Raw genomic sequence first — 21674 nt, 5'->3', positions numbered from 1 at the left:
AGCCATTAGTCCAAAGCAACCCTTTAATTCCAGAAAGAAAAGAAACAACAATTAAGTCAAGAGCTTAAAGACAATGGCTTACCTCACTGTTTAAGAAACAGTACAGGATGACAACCACCAGGCCCTGCCAATAGAACATCAACAGAAAATCCCGCAAATGAGAGAGAACCAAAAACACAAACAATTCCCAACAAAACTGCCAAATATAGCCAGAAGATATTAATTAGGATTAAATTATGCAAAAATGATCAGTTTTACCTGAAAGGATCCGATAGCGAGGTCAAAGAAGATTTTGTAATCTGCCATGGATTCATTGAGAGACACAAAGACAACGTAATGGATGCCAAACAGAGGGATCAACAGGAGAGTGGATTTGGCCAACCTCCTGAAAACACACACAATATTACAGATACTGTATGCAGGGGACCTAGCGACTACACACTGTTATATTCAATAATATACTGTATAATATAATAATAATTGTTGGTTATATGGCCGAAACGTTGGTGTTTACCAATTTAAATTATTGGGAGCATATATGTATGCGACTTTACATTTTTTGTTGAGTTGGCACTTCTCTAACTATTTTGGGTGTGCGTCCTCATGCTTTTTTGTACATATCCACATCAATGGAATACGTAAGGGATAATCAACAAGGGGCTGTGCCAGTGCACGTCAGGCAGTGGAGGCTGGTGAGAGGAGGACGGCTCATAATAATGGTGTGTAATGGCTGGAATGGAGTGAATGGAATGGTATCAAACACGTGTTTGACACCATTCCATTCCAGCCATTATTATGAGCCGTCCTCCCCTCACCAAGCCTCCACTGATGTCAGGTCAACATCACACCCGGCATCATGGTTTATTTCCACATTCCCATGTTGACGATCTCTTTACATAAAGCATGTCTGGAGTTTCTCTAGAATCCCATAAATATGCAGCTCAATAACGTGCAATGTGTATAGAACGGCATAGAGAATATCCTGTCAACAAAAGGGCACCCAAAATAAACCGTAGTCTTTATCTAAGTTTTTACCCAGCATTCCACAGCCTTTTGCCACAAGAGCAGTCATTCAGATCTACATATATCCTTAGGGATATATTTCTCTGAAGAGGCAGCATCTTAGCCTTTCTAAAACCTCAACAGACTGCACAGATTACAGAGTGAATTACTCAGTTTTGGTGATGCTACCCTTCTGGCTGCTGAGAATTTCCTCAGAAGGTTTTCAGGGAAGCAGATAGTCATCAGCAGACTGGTCTGAACTCAGGGATGGCTTTGTGCTGCAGTGAGAGTAAAGTCTGCATCCCAAATGGCCCCCTTTTACCTATATAGTGCACTACTTCTTACCAGAGCCCTTTGGGCCCTGTAGGGAATAAGGTGGCATTTGAAATGCCTCCTAAATCGTTAAGGGATACTGACTGCCAAGTGCCAACCTGTGATTCTTAGCACTGAGGTGGATTATGCTGTAGCAGTAGACACCAGCTCATCCAGTTTTAGCATCACCACCTGCCTCTTATCCCTTAAATCCCCTCGCTGACCAGATGGGAATATTTCTCCCTGAAGGCAAAGGCGTGCTGTGATGACCAGCTTTATAGCTAGCCTGAATCTTGTGTCACTCTGCAGTCTGCACTATAGAACACCTTCAGGCTGCATGTCTTTGGCCTGAGAAGGCAACTAAAATACCACATGTCAGTGGCATGCAATTGTATACTGTGGCATTTAAGTGTTGTGACATAGGAATGTTGATACACTCCATTGTTGAGTACTCATTGTCTTTTGCCTGAGTGCAGTAACACATGCCTACTTGGGTACAACAGCACATACCTGTATTGTGACTGGTCGTTGCCACCCACATCAGGACACCTCAGTTTCTGAACCAAGATTCTTATAATACTGATGAACAGGAGGAAGTTCACCTGGAAAGCCAGTCAACAGACATGATATATAATATATTATCATATAAATATGACACATATTTGTATATTTAGTCAAATTTGTTCACTGCATTGCTTTTGAAGGGCATTTAGGTAATCTATGACCAGTAATGGTTTACATTTGAGGGAAATGTGATGCAATCAGATAAGAGGAAACTGTAGAAGCCGTTACATATAAATCACTTGCTGTAAATAACTATGTTTGGACAGGAGAAATGTCGATAAAGCCAGGATCAACCTTGAATTATATCCAGGAACTGCATTAATTCACATGCATGCAGAGTAACTACATAAATGTAGCATGCTCTTGCTATTACAGTCCTATCAGCTCCCAGTATGCGCTAGATTGACAGATCTGAATATTCTCTGTCTGCATCCCAAATGGAAACCTATTCTCTTTTGCAGTGCACTACCTTTGAGCAGGGCCCATGAGGCTCTGGTCAATAGTAATGCACTATATAGGTAATGGGTGCCATTTGGGACGCATCCTCTGTATGACATTTACTTATCTAGTGGACACCTGTTTAGTTAATGCCTGGATATAGCAGCAGTTGGATGCTGCATATGGTAAAGGGAATTACAGCAGCAGCAATGGGTCAGGATAGATGTTGGATACCTACCATGATGGAGATTCCTATGGGCACATTGATCACCCACATTGGGATTGGGTTATCATTCTGTTCCCAGCAGCTGAAGAAATAGGAAAAACCTATATGAGAACATTAGTAAACACGTTCCATGCATCCCTGCCCATACTAACCTAACCACAGCACATTGTACTGGTCAAAATGATTTGAGCATTAAATCAAAAGGATAAAGGTTGCCAAATACTTGATTAATTTGATAATCACATGAATCTGAAGTCACAAATTATAACATGCAAACCAAGACAAACAGCAGTCTGGCAATCACATAGGAAAAGAATCCAACACATCAATCATATACATTTATGATTTCCAAGGTAACTCACCCAGTATCCTCATAATAAACCCTTGCAATAGCCCATGCAGAAACAAACACTGTTGGGATTCCTGAAACAGAGAGGAGAATACATCTGAAAGTATAAATGGATTGAATGTACTGTATGTTCCTCACTGTTGTTGATACTTTGCACACAGTATATATTCATGATTATAAACTGGGTGGTTCGAGCCCTGAATGCTGATTGACTGAAAGCTGTTGGATATTAGACCGTATACCACATTGCGTTGTGCATAAGAACAGCCCTTAGCCGTGGTATATTGGCCATATAACACAACCCCTCTGTCACGTTCGTCATAATAATAATGGTTGGACCAAGGCGCAGCGTGAATAGCGTTCCACATAATTTATTAGAAAGTGACATTTTTGAAAAATACAAAACAAATAAAGAATAAACGAACCGTGACTACAATGAAACTACACATAAACAGTATCCCATAACCCACAAGTGAAAAACAAGCTACTTAAGTATGATCCCCAATTAGAGACAACAATTACCAGCTGCCTCTAATTGGGAATCATACAAATCACCCAAACATAGAAAACTAAACTAGAACCCCACATAGAAAATAATAACTAGAAAAAAACCACTGTCACGCCCTGACCTACTCTATCATAGAAAATAAGAGCTTTCTATGGTCAGGACGTGACACCCTCATGCCTTATTGCTTAATTCTAAACTGGGTGGTTCGAGCTCTGAATGCTGATTGGCTGACAGCCGTTGTATATCAGACCCTATACCAAGGGTATGACAAAACATACATTTTTACTGCTCTAATTACATTGATAACCAGTTTATAATAGCAATAAGGTACCTCGGGGGTTTGTGATATATGGCCAATATACCACGGCGTCCAGGCACTCGCATTGCGTCGTGCATAGAACAGTTCTTAGCCATGGTATATTGGCCATATACCACACCCCCTCGGGACCTTTTGCTTAAGTAGCTTACCCCAGCCAATGAGAAGATAAACAATGAAGTGCCTATTTTCAGAGAAGATGACAATCAGCAGCATATGGAGGTAGAGGCCCTCAACCAGCAACCAGAAGAAGTTGGCCATGATAAAGTAGTGAAAAATCACCAGGCTCGCCTTGCATCCAATCTGGAACAACATTGTAGTACATCACTTGTGCTGCTATACAAAGAGAAATTACTGGACAATCAACACAAAGAACAAACGTGTGTGTCCATATGGAAACTGAATTCCATGTCCTTATTCTGATACACGAAGAAGTGGAAAACACACATTTCTAAAGTATACCCACACAAACATAATCAGAGTGAACTGAAGGTACAATAACCAAAACATGTGTCCAATGGAAACTGAATTCTGTTCCTCAATCTCAAAGAAGTGAAAGAAACATGTTTCCAACCAATCTATAGAAATACATATCAGTCTGATTTGTGAATGGACTATAAGAACCAGAGATATGCAGGCTGATAAACATCCTGGCTCACCAGTGAAGGCAGCTCAGAACACTGATTGCTGCGAGAGAAGAGGATGTCGTCCTTCACAAGGACCGCCACCGCCCTCAGGATGAAGGAAAAGAACAGGTTGAGGTGAATGTAGTTCCTCGTGCAGTGTAGTTTTCTATAGAGGGGGTGGCAGAGGTAATTATTAATCAGAGGATCTCTGGTGTGTTGATCCAATACCCTGCTGCTCTGAACAGAGGGTGTTCTCTACTGTACGTAACTAAGGTTGTGTCCCAAATGCCACCCTATTTCGTATATTAAGAACTAATTATGACCAGGGCCCTTGGCAAAAGTAGTGCGCTATATAGGGAATAGGGTGCCATTTGGGATGCATCCTAACGCTCACCTGAATACACAGAGGATGGCGCTCCCGGTTGTGAGGGCGATCAAAGACAAACTGTGGCCCAGGGTGTACAGAGTCTTCACCACCATAAAGAAGACCAGCTATAGGAGAGAGAACAAACAGTACAGTCATTGGCAGTATCAAAGCTGTATATATTCAATTAAATGAAATGTAAAAAAAACTATGGGCAATTACTTCACCAACATATATAGAAGACAAGTTAGAATAAAGAACATGTGCAAGTCATGTGCAATATCAACATTGTGTGTACTTTCAGAATGTACTTAATCCTAACATCAAATGAATAATAAGGAAGGACAGATTATAGGTTGTAATAGTTTTTAAACATCCTCAGCAGGTAAACATATCATTACAAATACTAAACCATTCTTCCATGAGACTGGCATGCATCAGCACATCCAAGACCTTCAATTTTATCAATCAATCAAATGTATTTAATAAAGCACATCAGCAGTTGTCACAAAGTGCTTTACAGATCCCCAGACTAAAATCCCAAAGAGCAAGCAAGCAATGCAGAGGCAGAAGCACAGTGGCTAGGAAAAATCCCCTAGAAAGCAGGGAAAAAGCCTAGAGCGGAACCAGGCTCCGAGGGGTTGCCAGTCCTGTTCTGTTACACCCTGATCTGTTTCACCTATTCCTGTGATTATCTCCACCCCCTCCAGGTGTCGCTTATTTTCCCCGGTGTATTTATCCCTCTGTTTCCTGTCTCTCTGTTGCCAGTTCGTCTTGTCAAGTCAACCAGCGTGGGTTTTCCCGTGCGCCTGCTTTTTCTTATCTCTCTTTTGTTAGCCCTCCCGGTTTTGACCCTTGCCTGCCTCTGAAACCGCCTGCCGGACCTTTCTGCCTGCCACTTTGTACCTCCTGGACTCTGACCTGGTTTTGATCTTTTGACTGTCCACGACCATTCTCTTGCCTGCCCCTTGGATTATAATAAATATCAGACTCAAGCCATCTGCCTCCCGTGTCTGCATCTGGGTCTCGCCTTGGGCCCTAATATCTTCTGGCTGTATAGCGTAGCGATTTAAGTGGTCAATTAAGGCCAGATCGTTTTTCAAGACATTCAAATGTTAATAGATGTACAGCAGGGTCAGATAAGAACTATAATGGCAATAGAGGGTGCAACCCTTCAACACGTCAAGATTCCACGTCAGTTGGCTTTTCACAGTCAGGGATTCAAAGTTTCAAAAGCAGCTTTCTATCTTTAGAGAAATTAAGATAAAGTCACAAAAGTGGTAAAAAACATTTGGGAGAAAAACATGTACCAAGCATTACTGTCAAAAAGAGCCTTCCCCTGAGAGGAGGTACTGAGTGCAGTGCTTACTGCTTATCATTTCAACCCACTCAAAGAAAGATTTACACGTTGATTCAAAGGGATTTACTATGTCATTAAAAGGACCTGCGTGAGCAGAGGTAGGAAAAGCAGAGGTACAGAATCATTGAGACATTTTGAGAGACATTTAGAGACTCCTTTCCAGACTCACAAAAGTGTACTGTAGAGATGGGCGAAAAAAAGTGCTTCTACTGCTAAATCATTTCAACCCGCTCAAAGAGTGATTCACAGGTTGATTCAAAGAGATTGAAATCTGTTAAAAGGACCTGTGTGAATCTGCTCTCTAATATTGTTTCCCCAGGAAATGTGTCAAATGTTTGATTTCCACCCTTTTACCACTGTCTAGTGAAAAACAAAGTGACTTTCTTTAAAACGTCAGACAAGGACCCTACCAACCTACCAATGCACCAACACTCCCAGTTTGAGGCAGGGCCAAATGTACATTATCTTACTAAAACAATAATTCTCTCTAAAAGCACGGAGAGAGCTCCTGTTCTGCAGCGACCTCTTCTACACCTGCACTTCACACTATCCATTGCTCATTGTTCTTCAAAACGCGCACACACGCATGCATGACATTTGATATCACATCAGTTCTTGTTTTAATTATTCTAAAATATACAGCACGTTTGAACATCACACCATAAGTACCCTTCAAATATAACTATAAGAAAAAGCTTTCCAGCCAAAGTTGAGGTTACAAAGCCTGGTCCCAGATCTGTTTGTGCTCTTGCCAACTCCATTGCTGCCATTTTGCATTTGTATTTATTATGGATCCCCATTAACTGCTGCCAAGGCAACAGCCACTCTTCGTGGGGTCCAGCAAAATTAAGGTCATTACAATAAATATACAGTGCATTAGGAAAGTATTCAGACGCATTCCCCTTATCCACATTTCTTTACATTACAGCCTTATTCTAAAATTGATTAAATAAACACATTTTCCTCATCAATCTACACACAATACCCCATAATGAGAAGGTGAAAACTGTTTTATTTTTACAAATGCATTAAAAATAAAGAACTCGAAATTGAACACAGGTGTATCCTGTTTCCATTGATCATCCTTGAGATGTTTCTACAACTTGATTGGAGTCCACCTGTGGTAAATTAAATTAATTGAACATGATTTGGAAAAGCACACACCTGTCTATATTAGGTCCCACAGTCGACAGTGCATGTCAGAGCAAAAACCAAGCCATGACATTGAAGGATTTGTCCGTAGAGCTCTGAGACAGGATTGTGTCGAGGGACAGATCTGGGGAAGGGTTCAAAAACATTCCTGCAGCATTGAAGGTCCTCAAGAACACAGTGGCCTTCATCATTCTTAAATGGAAGACGTTTGGAACCACCAAGACTCTTCCTAGAGCTGGCCATCCGGCCAAACTGAGCAATCGGGGAGAAGGGCCTTGGTCAGGGAGGTGACCAAGAACCTGATGGCCACTCTGACAGAGCTTCAGAGTTCCTCTGTGGAGATTGAAGAACATTCCAGAAGGACAACCATCGCTGCAGAACTCCACCAATCAAGTCTTTATGGTAGAGTGGCCAGACGGAAGCCAATCTTCAGTAAAAGGCACACTATTTGAAGTTTGCCAAAAGGCACCTAAAGGACTCTCAGACCATGAGAAACAATATTCTTTGGTCTGATGAAACCAAGATTGAACTCTTTGGGCTGAATGCCAAGCGGAAGGAAAGCATCATCCTGTGGGGATGTTTTTCAGCAGCAGGGACTGGGAGACTTGTCAGGCTTGAGGGAAAGATTAACGGAGCTAAGTACAGAGACATCCTTGACGAAAACTTGCTCTAGAGCGCTCAGTACTTCAGACTGGGGCGAAGGTTCACCTTCCAACAGGACAACAACCCTAAGCACACAGCCAAGACAACGCAGGAGTAGCTTCGGGACAAGTCTCTGAATGTCCTTGAATGGCCCAGCCAGAACCCGATCAAACATCTCTGGAGGGACCTGAAAATAGCTGTGCAGTGACACTCCCCATCCAACCTGACTGAGCTTAGGAGGATCTGTCGAGAAGAATGGGAGAAACTCCGCAAACACAGGTGTTCCAAGCTTGTAGCGTCATACCCAAGAAGACTCAAGGCTGTAATCGCTGCCAAAGGTGCTTTAACAAAGTACTGTGTAAAGGGTCTGAATACTTATGTAAATGTGATATTTCTAAAACCCTGTTTTTGCTTTGTCTTTATGGGGTATTGTGTGTAGATTGATGAGAAAAAAAAGAACACATATATCCATTTTAGAATAAGTGGTCTAAATACTTTCCGAATGCACAGTATATACAATAATATTTTACAACACATTAAGTGTGTGCCCTCAGGCCACTACTCTACTACCAAACATCTACAGGACAACACAAACTCCATGTGGACGTGTGTGTATAGTCCTTATGTTATCATGTGCGTGTGTCTGTCTCTTCACACATCTATGCCCGTCATGAAACGAAAGATTTCAACCTCTGTGAATACCGGTGAACCTCGTCTCTGCAACCGGTAAAAATTGCATGTTTTCTGTTTCATATGTTCAAAACCCGAGCCCTCCCTTAGGCCTACTATGATGAAATCTGGTTCAACAGCAATGAGTGTCTTTTTTATCCTGACGATTTTATGATATCATTACATTTTACATAGTTTTTATAAAACCTGCTTGTTTTTCGTTTAATTTTATTACAACCTAATTTAATAAAATATTTCACTTTCCTGGTTTTATGGTGACAACGTCCGTGGCGTGCTTGCAATGCAACTTCTGGAGATGTGTGAATGCTATCTGATCTGTAAAAGGGTTCAGATTATGTTCATTAAACAGGCCTATTTGGGAGCAGTATAACGGTGAGTGGACATTCCCCCTATCAAAATATACTGGATCTTTGTCCAGCAACTGTGAAAAGTTTGGAGGTGCATAAAACCCTCCATAATCTGTGTTGTTTTAATATTATATGCCCAGAGGGAGAAATGCTGGTTCCCTTAAGTGTGACATACTATTGCCTATTTAAAACTAGTTGTTATTTTGTTTAGAATTTGATTAGAATTATTTGTTCTCTTTTTAGGCCTTATCAATCAATCATTTAATCTTGCTTATTGCCAAATGTTTTTCCATGTCCATGCTCAGCCATAATGAAATTTAGAGTAGGCTTAGCCCCTATATCAGTGTGAATGCTATTGAAGCCATGTAATTACTTAGAACAATGTGGACTGCAAATGGATTCAAGTTCATGTATTTAGCAAAAATAAAAGACTAAGTACACAACTTGAAGCAACCACATATTTTGGGATGGAGCACATTCTGATTGGCCTTTGAGGGGCCAATCCTCGACAAACCCACAAATGTATCAAAACCCAGCCCTTTCACGCCAATGCCAGCAAATGAGCCGATTATTGTGAAAGTGAAAATAGCAAAAATACATTTGACTCACCCCTGAACCTATAATGCTACCTCCTGTGCTTAGATTTACCATTGTGTTAGTTTTGTTAAAATAGAGCCCTTTATATCTTTTATGTTTGTTTCATAGTACAGTTTCTCCTTTTTGTTCAGTTTAGTAACATGATTTCTCAGTTTACAGTACATTTACCAATCGGTTGTGCATTTTCTTAATGGGTGCATGCTTATTAGTAACTGGAATAAGAGATTTCATAAACATGTCACGTGCAGTGTCTGGTTGCTCCTTATTACACACCACAGACCAGCAAATATTCTTTACATCTTCAACATAGGAATCACTACAAAACTTATTTTATGACCTCATATGCATTATATTAAGCCCAGCCTTTGGAACTTCGTTTTTTCTAGATATGACTACTATATTATGATCACTACTCTACATCCAATGGATTTGGATACTGCTTTGGAGCAGATTTCTGCAGCATTGGTAAAGATCAATTTCATTCCTGTGATGTTTAAAAATACCCTGGTAGGTTGACTGATAACCTGAACCATGTTACAGCTTTTTCTTGAGTGGACGGCTTGATGAAAGCCAATTAATATTTAGGTGACCTCTCTCATTGTCAAGCCAAACAGAAGGAGTGACAAGGAGTTGGCATTATAGCATAAACAGACTGGCACTCGGACTAGAGGTTACATCCCAGAAGGGGGTTCCCAAAGAGCTTGCACTGTATTGGTAATGGCAGGGGCATCATTTGGTACTTCTTGCCCCTCCACCAATTTCAAGGATTCCTGGCTTCACTACAGTATTGCAGGCATTGCAAAAGTTCTGAACTCTCTGTGTGAAACAAGTCATAGAGGAAACATGTGTTCTTTCTATTTTTCATAGTGAGAGAAGATGAATTTTCCATTCCGAAAGATTGGACTTGGCCTTAACATGGACAAACCGGGGGAAAGGCTTGGGTGAGAGTACAGTTGGTGAATTTCCCAGATTAATGGCCACTCGGTTAGAGGAAAACATTTTAGTGTATTAAATATTTAAGAAAGTAGGAGTTTTATTTTCATATGGAGATCAGTAGAGTGCCACCGGTGGCTCTGTGATCCAGACCAGTGGGGCCTCTTAGATAACCTCCAATAGAATAGAGCGCAGAGAGCACAATAGGCTGTTCGAGGTCATTCCTCAATCTGAATGAAGCAAGTGAATCGTAGGGAATTGTGGCCAGCAATTTAACTACAGTCAGTTTGCCAAATAAGAATTACTGTTGGGAGGATTATTGAAATGACCTTAAATTAATGGGTCATTTGTGAGTTTGATTGCTCTTTTTTCGGGGCTTATCTCTGGTTCAGCTTTCTTCAAAGAAGATTGCTCTGATCAAATGCTGGGCAGTGGAATAGCAGTATGAATCATCAGACTTCTTCATTTTTCCTCCTGGAACATTGCTGCTACTTGGCCTCTTATTAACATCTGCTGTATTGGGCCAACCAGGAGGATAGTAATTTGGAGTCTGTGTCCCAGATGGCATCCTATTCCCCACAGGGCTCTGGTCAAAAGCAATGCACTATATAGGAAATATCAGGGTGCCATTTGGGACACACGTGGTGCAATGTTTAGATTGAGGAGACAGCTGGGTGCCACGGTGAACAGGATTTTTTCTTTAGCTTTTAAGGCGCCTGTGTTTCATCTGTATTTCAAGGCATCAGGTGGAATTGAGAGCACGCACACACACACACACACACACACACACACACACACACAAAAACACACACATACAAAAACACACTACACCAGACCGAGGACAGAATTTCCATGCATTTAGCAAAGGGTTATACGGCTAGTTTTCATTATCAGCATGAGGGCCTTCACACCCAGAAATCAGACCACAAACTAAATCAAATGTTATATTATATAATACAATCGAAAATCACTCACACAAGAACATTGTCATGTTCCTCTCTATAATGTCCAATGTAGCAATACCTTGATTGCAATGTCTGATATATGATAGACTACAGTATTGTATTTCCAAACACAGCTACTTGCATGTCATATCATGTATTGTTTCTTGCTCAAACTTTGAACGATGATACAACACCAGAGAGACCAGAGACCTAGAGATCTAGAACAGCAGAGAGACCAGAGACCTAGAACACCAGAGAGACCAGAGGCCTAGAGATCTAGAACACCAGAGAGACCAGAGACCTAGAACACCAGAGAGACCAGAGGCCTAGAGATCTAGAACACCAGAGAGACCAGAGACCTAGAACACCAGAGAGACCAGAGACCTAGAGATCTAGAACACCAGAGAGACCTAGAGATCTAGAACACCAGAGAGATCAGAGACCTAGAGATCTAGAACACCAGAGAGACCAGAGGCCTAGAGATCTAGAACACCAGAGAGACCAGAGACCTAGAACACCAGAGAGACCAGAGACCTAGAACACCAGAGAGATCAGAGACCTAGAGATCTAGAAAATCAGAGAGACCAGAGACCTAGAGATCTAGAACACCAGAGAGACCAGAGATCTAGAACACCAGAGAGACCAGAGGCCTAGAGATCTAGAACACCAGAGAGACCAGAGACCTAGAACACCAGAGAGACCTAGAGATCTAGAACACCAGAGAGACCTAGAGATCTAGAACACCAGAGAGACCTAGAGATCTAGAACACCAGAGAGACCAGAGACCTAGAGATCTAAAACACCAGAGAGACCAGATGCCTAGAGACCTAGAACACCAGAGAGACCAGAGACCTAGAACACCAGAGAGACCAGAGGCCTAGAGATCTAGAACACCAGAGAGACCAGAGACCTAGAGATCTAAAACACCAGAGAGACCAGAGACCTAGAGACCTAGAACACCAGAGAGACCAGAGACCAGAGACCTAGAACACCAGAGAGACCAGAGGCCTAGAGATCTAGAACACCAGAGAGACCAGAGACCTAGAGATCTAAAACACCAGAGAGACCAGAGACCTAGAGATCTAGAACACCAGAGAGACCTAGAGATCTAGAACACCAGAGAGATCAGAGACCTAGAGATCTAGAACACCAGAGAGACCAGAGGCCTAGAGATCTAGAACACCAGAGAGACCAGAGACCTAGAACACCAGAGAGACAAGAGACCTAGAACACCAGAGAGATCAGAGACCTAGAGATCTAGAAAATCAGAGAGACCAGAGACCTAGAGATCTAGAACACCAGAGAGACCAGAGATCTAGAACACCAGAGAGACCAGAGGCCTAGAGATCTAGAACACCAGAGAGACCAGAGACCTAGAACACCAGAGAGACCTAGAGATCTAGAACACCAGAGAGACCTAGAGATCTAGAACACCAGAGAGACCAGAGACCTAGAGATCTAAAACACCAGAGAGACCAGATGCCTAGAGACCTAGAACACCAGAGAGACCAGAGACCTAGAACACCAGAGAGACCAGAGGCCTAGAGATCTAGAACACCAGAGAGACCAGAGACCTAGAGATCTAAAACACCAGAGAGACCAGAGACCTAGAGACCTAGAACACCAGAGAGACCAGAGACCAGAGACCTAGAACACCAGAGAGACCAGAGGCCTAGAGATCTAGAACACCAGAGAGACCAGAGACCTAGAGATCTAAAACACCAGAGAGACCAGATGCCTAGAGACCTAGAACACCAGAGAGACCAGAGACCAGAGACCTAGAACACCAGAGAGACCAGAGGCCTAGAGATCTAGAACACCAGAGAGACCAGAGACCTAGAGATCTAAAACACCAGAGAGACCAGAGACCTAGAGACCTAGAACACCAGAGAGACCAGAGACCAGAGACCTAGAACACCAGAGAGACCAGAGGCCTAGAGATCTAGAACACCAGAGAGACCAGAGACCTAGAGATCTAAAACACCAGAGAGACCAGAGACCTAGAACACCAGAGAGACCAGAGGCCTAGAGATCTAGAACACCAGAGAGACCAGAGACCTAGAGATCTAGAACACCAGAGAGACCAGAGACCTAGAACACCAGAGAGGCCAGAGGCCTAGAGATCTAGAACACCAGAGAGACCAGAGACCTAGAACACCAGAGAGACCAGAGGCCTAGAGATGTAGAACACCAGAGAGACCAGAGACCTAGAACACCAGAGAGACCAGAGACCTAGAGATCTAGAACACCAGAGAGACCTAGAGATCTAGAACACCAGAGAGATCAGAGACCTAGAGATCTAGAACACCAGAGAGACCAGAGGCCTAGAGATCTAGAACACCAGAGAGACCAGAGACCTAGAACACCAGAGAGACCAGAGACCTAGAACACCAGAGAGATCAGAGACCTAGAGATCTAGAAAATCAGAGAGACCAGAGACCTAGAGATCTAGAACACCAGAGAGACCAGAGATCTAGAACACCAGAGAGACCAGAGGCCTAGAGATCTAGAACACCAGAGAGACCAGAGACCTAGAACACCAGAGAGACCTAGAGATCTAGAACACCAGAGAGACCTAGAGATCTAGAACACCAGAGAGACCTAGAGATCTAGAACACCAGAGAGACCAGAGACCTAGAGATCTAGAACACCAGAGAGACCAGAGACCTAGAGATCTAAAACACCAGAGAGACCAGAGACCTAGAGACCTAGAACACCAGAGAGACCAGAGACCAGAGACCTAGAACACCAGAGAGACCAGAGGCCTAGAGATCTAGAACACCAGAGAGACCAGAGACCTAGAGATCTAAAACACCAGAGAGACCAGAGACCTAGAACACCAGAGAGACCAGAGGCCTAGAGATCTAGAACACCAGAGAGACCAGAGACCTAGAGATCTAGAACACCAGAGAGACCAGAGACCTAGAACACCAGAGAGACCAGAGGCCTAGAGATCTAGAACACCAGAGAGACCAGAGACCTAGAACACCAGAGGCCTAGAGATCTAGAACACCAGAGAGACCAGAGACCTAGAACACCAGAGAGACCAGAGACCTAGAACACCAGAGAGACCTAGAGATCTAGAACACCAGAGAGATCAGAGACCTAGAGATCTAGAACACCAGAGAGACCAGAGGCCTAGAGATCTAGAACACCAGAGAGACCAGAGACCTTGAACACCAGAGAGACCAGAGACCTAGAACACCAGAGAGATCAGAGACCTAGAGATCTAGAAAATCAGAGAGACCAGAGACCTAGAGATCTAGAACACCAGAGAGACCAGAGATCTAGAACACCAGAGAGACCAGAGGCCTAGAGATCTAGAACACCAGAGAGACCAGAGACCTAGAACACCAGAGAGACCTAGAGATCTAGAACACCAGAGAGACCTAGAGATCTAGAACACCAGAGAGACCTAGAGATCTAGAACACCAGAGAGACCAGAGACCTAGAGATCTAAAACACCAGAGAGACCAGAGGCCTAGAACACCAGAGAGACCAGAGACCTAGAACACCAGAGAGATCAGAGACCAGAGACCTAGAACACCAGAGAGACCAGAGACCTAGAGATCTAGAACACCAGAGAGACCAGAGGCCTAGAACACCAGAGAGACCAGAGACCTAGAACACCAGAGAGATCAGAGACCTAGAGATCTAGAACACCAGAGAGACCAGAGACCTAGAGATCTAGAACACCAGAGAGGCCAGAGGCCTAGAACACCAGAGAGACCAGAGACCTAGAACACCAGAGAGATCAGAGACCTAGAGATCTAGAACACCAGAGAGACCAGAGACCTAGAGATCTAGAACACCAGAGAGACCAGATGCCTAGAGACCTAGAACACCAGAGAGATCAGATGCCTAGAGATCTAGAACACCAGAGAGACCAGAGACCTAGAACACCAGAGAGATCAGTGACCTAGAGATCTAGAAAACCAGAGAGACCAGAGACCTAGAGATCTAGAACACCAGAGAGATCAGATGCCTAGAGTCCAGAGAAACCAGAGACCTAGAGATCTAAAACACCAGAGAGACCAGAGACCTAGAGATCTAGAACACCAGAGAGATCAGAGACCTAGAACACCAGAGAGACCAGAGGCCTAGAGATCTAGAACTCTCAGAGAACATCACCCTGGTTACCTTATCATGCTTTTCCTCTGCCCCACACACACGGGTTATTTGGGGAAAAACTTCAGACCATCCGTCCTCTGTACAGTTCTTACTTATGTTTCCTGTGGGTAGGAGAAAAACATTGCTTTTGTCAGTTAAATGTTTGTATTGCCTCATCTCTAAAATACTTATAAATGGTTATTCCTTTCATAAATCATAGTCAAAAGAAAATTGCAGCATGTATTTTTGTAGACACAATTATTTGATTTCTCTGGTAAGTGAGTCTGATGAATGATATTTATTCTGCTAAGATGATCCTCCTTTGTATACCCACTCAAGTCGACCAAAAAAGTTTGTGTGATTTGCTACACATGGCTTCACACACAACCCTAAGTGGTTGCTCAGTGGCTGTGATTCCATTTTGAGCATGACGCTTGATGGCTTCCATTAAAGTTTCATTCAACTGGTTCTTGTTTACAGTGTTGTCAAATTATTCTAAAAAACATTCAGACAGACTTCTCAAGAGCAAATAGATGTCATTTTCAGAGTTTTTTCACAAAAACTTCTCTCCCTCTCTCTGGGAAGCGAAAGGGTTCCATGTTTAATTCAAAGAAGCCTTCGACTTACTCAGTTGAGTACTGAATGAACCCAGTATGTAATGTCATGTAATGTACTTTGCCACACACTATTTAGGACTACAGCCACAGGCCTCTTTCTTTCTCGGCTCCTTTGAATGTCACACTCCATCAGTCTACTCTACACAGACCATGCCACAGCAGCCTACCTACTTGTAGGCTTGACGGGTGCTATAGGGATCGCAGAGGTTTCTGTTACAAATACATCTTCCAAGCCAATTTACATGCCCAACTCATCCTCTCCAATTCAATTTCACACAGCTACATTTAGTCGGAGGTATCTTGAATGTGGGGCGTTCATCATAAGACTGGAACCTGTCTTAATGTAAATACAATGATGTTACAGTAATCTATCATCTATCATACTCTTTGTCTGGGTAATTAGTTTATAATGAATGAAGTGTCAGTTCAGATTCGTCTAGACAGTCACCAGTAGTGATGGGTAGGATGAGTGCTCCACAGAATCCTAGTCTGCCACATGGGCCATTGGAGATTGTGGAGTGAGCAGACATGATTAATTTTGCCTCTAGTCCATGCAGTGCAGAACATACTGTATCATTCTTGGCTTGGTGCAATTTGGCTTGGTGCAATTCACCATGATTCAATGGAGAATTTTGCCATAGTATATAGGCTACAAAAGAACAATAGACAGTGCATTTGGAAAGTATTCATACCCCTTTACTTTTTTACAGCCTTATTCTAAAATTGACTATATTGTTTTTTCTCCCTCCTCAATCGACACACAATCTACACACAGCGGCAGGTAGCCTAGTGGTTAGAGCGTTGGGCCATTAACCGAAAGGTTGCTAGATCAAATCCCCGAGTTGACAAGGATAAAATCTGTTGTTCTACCGTCATTGTAAATAAGAATTTGTTCTTAACTGACTTGACTAGTTAAATTAAATACATTTTAAAAAATCCCACAATACCCCATAACGACAAAGCAAAAACAGGTTTTTAGAAATGTTTGCTAAAAGACTCAAATATCACATTTACTTAAGTATTCAGACCCTTTACTCAGTACTTGGTTGAAGCACCTTTGGCAGTGATTACATCCTCGAGTCTTCTTGGGTATGACGCTATAAGCTTCGCACACCTGTATTTAGGGACTTTCTCCCATTCTTCTCTGCAGATCTTCTCAAGCGCTGTCAGGTTGAACACACAGCTATTTTCAGGTCTCTCCAGAGATGTTCGATCAGATTCAAATCCGGGCTTTGGCTGGGCCACTCAAGGACATTCAGAGACTTGTCCAGAAGCCACTCCTGCATTGTCTTGGCTGTGTGCTTAGGGTCGTTGTCCTGTTGGAAGGTGAACCTTCGCCCCAGTCTAAGGTCCTGAGCTCTCTGGAGCAGGTTTTCATTAAGGAACTCTCTGTACTTTGCTCCGTTCATCTTTCCCCCATAGGGATGGTGCCAGGTTTCCTCTATACGTGAAGCTTGGCATTCAGCCCAAAGAGTTCAATCTTGGTTTCATCAGACCTAAGAATATTGTTTCTCATGGTCTGGGAGTCCTTTAGGTGCCTTTTGGCAAACTCCAAGTAGGCTGTCGTGTACCTTTTACTGAGGAGTGGCTTCCGTCTGGCCACTCTACCATAAAGGCCTAATTGGTGGAGTTCTGCAGAGATGGTTGTCCTTCTGGAAGGTTCTCCAATCTCCACAGAGGAACTCTGGAGCTCTGTCACAGTGACCATTGGGTTCTTGGTCACCTCCCTGACCAAGGCCCTTCTCCCCGATTGCTCAGTTTGGCCAGATCTAGAAAGAGTCTTGGTGGTTCCAAACTTCTTCCATTTGAGAATGATGGAGGTCACTGGGTTCTTGGGGACCTTCAATGCTACAGACATGTTTTGGTATCCTTCCCCAGGTCTGTGCCTCGACACAATCCTGTCTCGGAGCTCTATAGACAATTCCTTCGACCTCATGGCTTGGTTTTTGTTCTGACATGCACTGTCATCTGTGGGACCTTATATAGACAGGTGTGTGCCTTACCAAATCATGTCCAATCAATAGAATTTTCCACAAGTGGACTCCAATCAAGTTGTAGAAACATCTCAAAGATGATCAATGGAAACACTATGCACAAGCTCAATTTCGAGTCTCATAGCTAAGGGTCTGAATACTTATGTAAATAAGGTATTTCTGTTTAAAAAATATTTTCAAAAAAGTTGTTTTCACTTTGTCATTATGGGGTATTGTGTGTAGATTGCTGATTTTTATTTTTTTATTTAATACATTTTAGAATAAGGCTGTAAAGTAACAAAATGTGGATAAAGTCAAGGGTTCTCAATACTTTCCGAATGCACTGTATACTTGGGGCCCATTTTTGTTTCTGGATTTCAACGTGCTCCAACTGTAGAAAATCTACATTACACTGGTCTGTGCACCTCTGTAATTCTGTGAAATTAGGAACATTGGTCTGGTGTGAATCCAAATCCTGAAAATGGTGTGAGCTCTACCCGGAAAGATGCACACATAACATTGTAGTGTAGCTGTAGCAGTGGCGTGTATTCATGGATGACCAGGAAAAAATAAAAAAAACACAAAATTATTTATCTTTCATCTCGCTGTGTTTCATAAATGTACTTCAACCTGCAAGAGGTTCAATGTATCTCACCGGAGAAAGCATCCAAGTGAACGAAACAGCGCCCCTCTGTCTAGTATGTGTAGCCCATCTATGCATTTCGCCTCCCATGATAAAAAAATATTTAAAATAGAAGCCTATCAGCATTGAGCTAAACTGAGTGAGTTCAGCTTTGAATGGTCCTGGCGCACCAAAAAAAAAGTGTCAAGGGAAGCCAGTTCACACCAATCACATTAGAAGCCAAATGACAGAAAACTTGAATTGTTGCATCTCGTTGTGTCGTTGTCCTCTGGCGACTAGCTAGCTATCTAAAATTCTCCCCTTCCTAAATTATCCATGGATGGAGATAGCGATTTGGACGTGTGGTTTTACTTAACTCTCCATAAATTCATACATTGTGCCCCTGTCCTGAGAGGATGGAAGTTCAGCGTGTAGCTAGATGTAGTAATTTTAGGCTAATGTTAACTAGCTGTCCTGGCGCATTATTGCCCATGAAAGGAAGTTAAGGCTAGCGAGCAAGCATTTTAGCCAGGTAGTCTAGGACAACAAAAACTTAGTGTGTACTGTATGACAGAGTCAGACCAATTTAGGCAACATGAAAGAGGAGGATGCCATTGGCGTTTCTCTACAAGTAGGGTGAGTCAACATGTTTTTTCTACTTACACGCACGCATGCACGCACACACACATAAATCAGTACTATGGACAGCCACATATTTAGCTTACGTTGATTGGACTAAATTATTTTTGGTATCTTTTAGTAGTCACTGTAAGACTAAGTATAGGTGACTAGATGTTGAAATGGTGCTGGAATAGCGGTTCTATATCAGTAGTTGTTTAGTCGTCAAAAAAATGTCAGAAACATTAACTTGCTTGACCACACTGTAGGTCATGTAACTGTTTGTTTCATGCAATATGTTTTGTGGACTTCACCATTTTTGTGATAAAACAAAGGTGTGGTTGAATATATTCTTCCACTGTGTCTTCTTATTGTCTCGGCCTTAGGCATAAATATCACGGTCACAAGGCATATGAACTAACAGGTTATAGAGAAAACAACGCAATTATCACAACACATACAGTACCAGTCAAAAGTTTGGACACACCTACTCATTCAAGGGTTTTTCTTTATTTTTACTATTTTCTACATTGTAGAATAATAGTGAAGACATCAAAACTATGAAATAACACATATGCAATCATGAAGTTACCAAAAAAAGTGATAAACAAATCAAAATATATTTTAGATTTTAGATTCTTCAAGGTAGCCACCCTTTGCCTTGATGACAGCTTTGCACACTCTTGGCAATCTCTCAACCAGCTTCACCTGGAATGATTTTCCAACAGTCTTGAAGGAGTTCCCACATATGCTGACCACTTGTTGGCTGCTTTTCCTTCACTCTGCGAACCAACTCATCCTAACTCATCTCAATTGGGTTGAAGTCGGGTGATTGTGGAGGCCAGGTGTGATGAGAGTGATGCAGCACTCCATCACTCTCCTGGTCAAATAGCCCTTACACAGCCTGGAGGTGTGTTGGGTCATTGTCCTGTTGAAAAACAAATTATTATCCCACTAGGCGCAAACCAGATGGGATGGCATATCGTTGCAGAATGCTGTGGTAGCCATGCTGGTTAACTTCGTGGTGACAGGGGGCAGTATTCGGAAATTCAGATGAATAACGTGCCCAAATTAAACTGCCTGCTACTCAGGCCCAGAAGGTAGGATATGCATATTATTAGTAGATTTGGATAGAAAACACTCTGAAGTTTCTAAAACTGTTTGAATGATGTCTGAGTATAACAGAACTCATATGGCAGGCAAAAACCTGAGAAGAAAATCCAACCAGGAAGTGGTTTGTAGTTTTTCAATTGATTGCCTTTCCAAACCACAGTGTCTGTGGGGTCATTTTGCACTTCCTAAGGCTTCCACTAGATGTCAACAGTCTTTAGAACCTTGTTTCATGCTTCTACTGTTACTGGGGAGAGAATAAGAGCCGTCTCAAGCCTGGGACCAACGAGTTGTTTACTGTGCAGGCACACAGGCGCGCCGTTCCTTCTTTTTCCTCTGTAATAAATACGCTATTGTCCGGTTGGAATATTATCGAAGATTTATGTTAAAAAGACCCTAAGGATTGATTGTAAACATCGTTTGACATGTTTCTATGAACGATAATGGAACTATTTGACTTTTCGTCTCGGGTTTTGCGCTCGGGCATTATGCCTTTGGATTAGTGATCTGAACGCGCGAACAAAACTGAGGTATTTGTACATAAATATGGAGTTTATCAAACAAAACAAACATTTCTTGTGGAAGTGGGAGTCCTGGGAGTGCATTCCGACGAAGATCAGCAAAGGTAAGTGAAGATTTATAATACTATTTCTGAGTTTAGTTGACGCCAGAACTTGGCGGGTAACTGTATAGCTTGCTTTGATGGCTGAGCTCTGTACTCAGAATATTGAACAAGCTTTCGCCGTAAAGCTATTTTGAAATCTGACACAGCGGTTGCATTAAGGAGAAGTGTATCTTTAATTCTTTCAATAACTGTTGTAAATTTTATCAACGTTTATGAGTATTTTTGAAAATTGATGTGCTCATTCACCGGAAGTTTTGGAGACAATACATTTTCTGAAGATCATCAAAGGTTAGTGATTAATTTTAGCTGTATTTCTGGTTTTTGTGACGCCTCTCCTTGCTTGGAAAATGGCTGTGTGGTTTTTCTTGTTAAGGCGCTGTCCTAACATAATCTAATGCTATGCTTTCGCCGTAAAGCCTTTTTGAAAATCGGACAATGTGGTTGGATTAACGAGAAGTGCATCTTTAAAATGGGATATAATAGTTGTATGTTTGAGAAATTTGAATTATGAGATTTTTGTTGTTTTGAATTTGCCGCCCTGCTATTTCACTGGCGGTTGAATAGTGTGTCCCACATGTCCCAGAGAGGTTAAGTGTGCCTTGAACTCTAAATAAATTACTGAGAGAGTC

At 42.3% G+C, this 21674-nt stretch overlaps 1 protein-coding gene across 1 annotated transcript in view; it reads right to left on the bottom strand.

The window, feature by feature from the left end:
* Positions 1–21674, bottom strand: part of LOC106599477 (vasoactive intestinal polypeptide receptor 2) — a 45629-nt gene that overhangs the window by 2867 nt on the left and 21088 nt on the right. Inside the window, exons 4-12 of the mRNA XM_014190730.3 lie at positions 15511–15602; positions 4736–4833; positions 4375–4507; positions 3868–4018; positions 2905–2965; positions 2555–2624; positions 1825–1916; positions 259–385; positions 83–124 (exon numbers count right to left, since the gene is read on the bottom strand). Coding sequence (XP_014046205.1) covers positions 83–124; positions 259–385; positions 1825–1916; positions 2555–2624; positions 2905–2965; positions 3868–4018; positions 4375–4507; positions 4736–4833; positions 15511–15602 — 866 coding nt within the window. The remainder of the gene's footprint in view (positions 1–82; positions 125–258; positions 386–1824; positions 1917–2554; positions 2625–2904; positions 2966–3867; positions 4019–4374; positions 4508–4735; positions 4834–15510; positions 15603–21674) is intronic.

Source organism: Salmo salar, chromosome 03 (genome assembly GCF_965601325.2).
Source record: "Salmo salar chromosome 03, fSalSal1, whole genome shotgun sequence".
Lineage (NCBI taxonomy): Eukaryota > Metazoa > Chordata > Actinopteri > Salmoniformes > Salmonidae > Salmo > Salmo salar.
The sequence above is the reverse complement of the archived record's forward strand: the minus strand, read 5'-3'. Positions and strand labels throughout refer to the sequence as shown.